Here is a 2301-nt window from a genome sequence, read left to right on the forward strand (position 1 = left end):
ACTGACGTGCAGGGTATCTGGAAAAACACTCGCGAAGATGTCCTATGCAAACACGGCTTCCTGCCATGGAGAAGATCTGCTTTGTGGCTCCTTGTCCGCACAACTATGCAGCTTCAGATCGCTCGCACGTCGTCTGTGAGCGTGTACAAGGCTGTCATGGTGAACCTTTTAGCGAGTCTCCTCCAGAGTGTGAAAGCACATTACGAGATGACAGGTATGTAAGGTCAATTCACGTGTTAATGTGCTTTTCGATCCCATATTGCTATCAGTTCGGCGTGATTATTTCTGTTTTAGAACCTGATAACACGAGCTTCGCTGTCGGCCGAGCAGTACTAAACTGCCCGAGTAGCCTGCTAACGTGTTGTGCGCAACTCTAGATATCGACCTGGTGTACATCACCTCCGCCAAGTTGACCGGCCGCTTACAGAAGTTGAGAAAGCTGATTCCCGGACGCTCCTTCGATCTCTACACCAAGTCAGCCCAAACGCTTCTAGACCAGGCACGATCATCGATGGTCGCTAGGATCGACCGCGTAACGAACACCGCAGGTAGTCGTATAGATATGGCAGTGCTCGCCGATCTCCAGCCCGACAACGAGCTTGACATCCATCTCCCGGCGATGGACGACTTCGTTTCGAAAATCTCTGGTAGAACACGTCGAACTGGTGTGTCAAATTTTCGACCGACTTCAAAATGTCTGGTATGTCCCGAGCATGAGCTGCCCACCAGCTTCAGCGGCTCAGGAGAATACACGTACTTCTACTTGGCGACAGTGGAGAGATGGGTCGAAGACCACCTTTCCTCTTGGACTGAACGACACATGTCCGATGACACATCCTGTGGGAAGCTACGACAGCTTTTGCAAGAGTATTTCCACCAGGCAAGCTCGTCATACAGCACCGCAAGCGATGTACCAAGGAGTCTATCCATCATGTATCTCACCGTGACGGAGTTGTGGATTGCATGTGACAAGTGCGCTTGTAGGATGTATCCATTACTACTCGAGTTCGATCCAGAGATAGAATTGTCCTCTTTCCATTCGCTTTCTTTGCCCTTCAAGAGTCAGCTGGGGCGGCTGTCGGTCGCTGAGGCCTATCTGCAATGCCGCCGAAGAGATACGAGGGCTGATGCTCCATCCCTCTACCGCGACTTTGGTTTTCCATGTTCCTTCGCAGTAAGGTTTTTTGATGAATCTCCAGAACATCATAGGTTGCTCTCAGATATCAAGCAGCAGGCAACGGTAGCACGTCAGGAGAAATGCTGCGAGTTAGCTCAGAAGAAACAACGGTATCACGACCTTGTAGCTGCGTCCGATAGGCGTGACTGCGACTACCGAGTAGTTTACAACGAGTACTACAGATCAAGTAGTACTGAGCATGCACCCTGGTGCGAGAAATGTAGCTTACGGTCTCAAGCTAAAAAACTCGATATTCATGTCCATGAATGGCCGCTTCATTCAGACGAAGCGATCGCAAAAGCAACAGTTTTTGAACTACAGATCCCAACGGCCTACAGTCACTGGCGCGACGCAACAATGCTCTTACGAGTGGAAGTGCTGGGCTTCATTCATGCCAAAACTACAGAACCGAGAGCGAAATACAATCTCTACACGCAAGATGGGCTGAGTAGTTTTTGGACCTCCCCGTCCGATCGGCGTGTTAACCTTGTATCCGAGGTCAAGCCACTCACAGGAAGCCATTACCGCGTCAAAGAGGGTGTTGACTTCCTACAAGAAAAGGATGTCTGTGTTGAAAATGCACTTCGATACCAGTACTTCGACAGCTCGTACAACACCTTCATTACCATTCTGGAGTCCACTCAACAAGTATCCAAAAAGTGCACATACCAACTTCCGTCTCGCTCGTCGCAACTTCAAGCTTACTTGAGGTCACCTACCATATCAAATGCCATAACCCCGAACCAGGTGATTGCACGCTTATCCGATTGCCCCTCGCACTTCTCTTTGGACGAATACAAGGCTTTCGGGTGTCTTCCGATTGGGTACAGAATCCAGTACCAGAATCTTCTCGTGCAGCTTGCAATGCCAACTATTGACCTGAATAAGATCGAGACGCATTGCTTGCTTTTGCAGACCATGCACCGCGCAGGTCCGCCTACAAGCAACAACAAGGTAGAGCGTATTGCCCACGAGATCCTCACGGATGAGACGTTCTGTCGAGCCCTTATGGACAAGATCGAGACGGCTCTGAGGCGCATCAGCGAAAACTGGGAGACTTGGAGAGCTATCGCCGCTCTGGTGCAGGTAATGGTGCGAATACTCAGCATCAATGCCTCGGATCA

General features: G+C 50.2%; 2 protein-coding genes across 2 annotated transcripts; both read left to right on the top strand.

Moving 5' to 3' along the window:
- Positions 1 to 105: 105 nt before the first annotated feature.
- Positions 106 to 1178, top strand: J4E82_011718 (uncharacterized protein; the record flags this gene model as incomplete). Its single annotated transcript, XM_051737909.1, has 3 exons — positions 106 to 214; positions 378 to 867; positions 1061 to 1178. The coding sequence occupies 3 exons, from the start codon at positions 106 to 108 to the stop codon at positions 1176 to 1178; spliced, it is 717 nt and encodes a 238-aa protein (XP_051582331.1).
- Positions 1179 to 1534: 356 nt separating this feature from the next.
- On the top strand, positions 1535 to 2169 carry J4E82_011719 (uncharacterized protein; the record flags this gene model as incomplete). Its single annotated transcript, XM_051737910.1, has 1 exon — positions 1535 to 2169. A coding segment is annotated over one exon (635 nt), but the record flags the coding sequence as incomplete, so codon positions are not given.
- Positions 2170 to 2301: the final 132 nt, after the last annotated feature.

This window comes from Alternaria postmessia, assembly GCF_024291825.1.
Source record: "Alternaria postmessia strain BMP 2775 chromosome Unknown scaffold_361, whole genome shotgun sequence".
Lineage (NCBI taxonomy): Eukaryota > Fungi > Ascomycota > Dothideomycetes > Pleosporales > Pleosporaceae > Alternaria > Alternaria postmessia.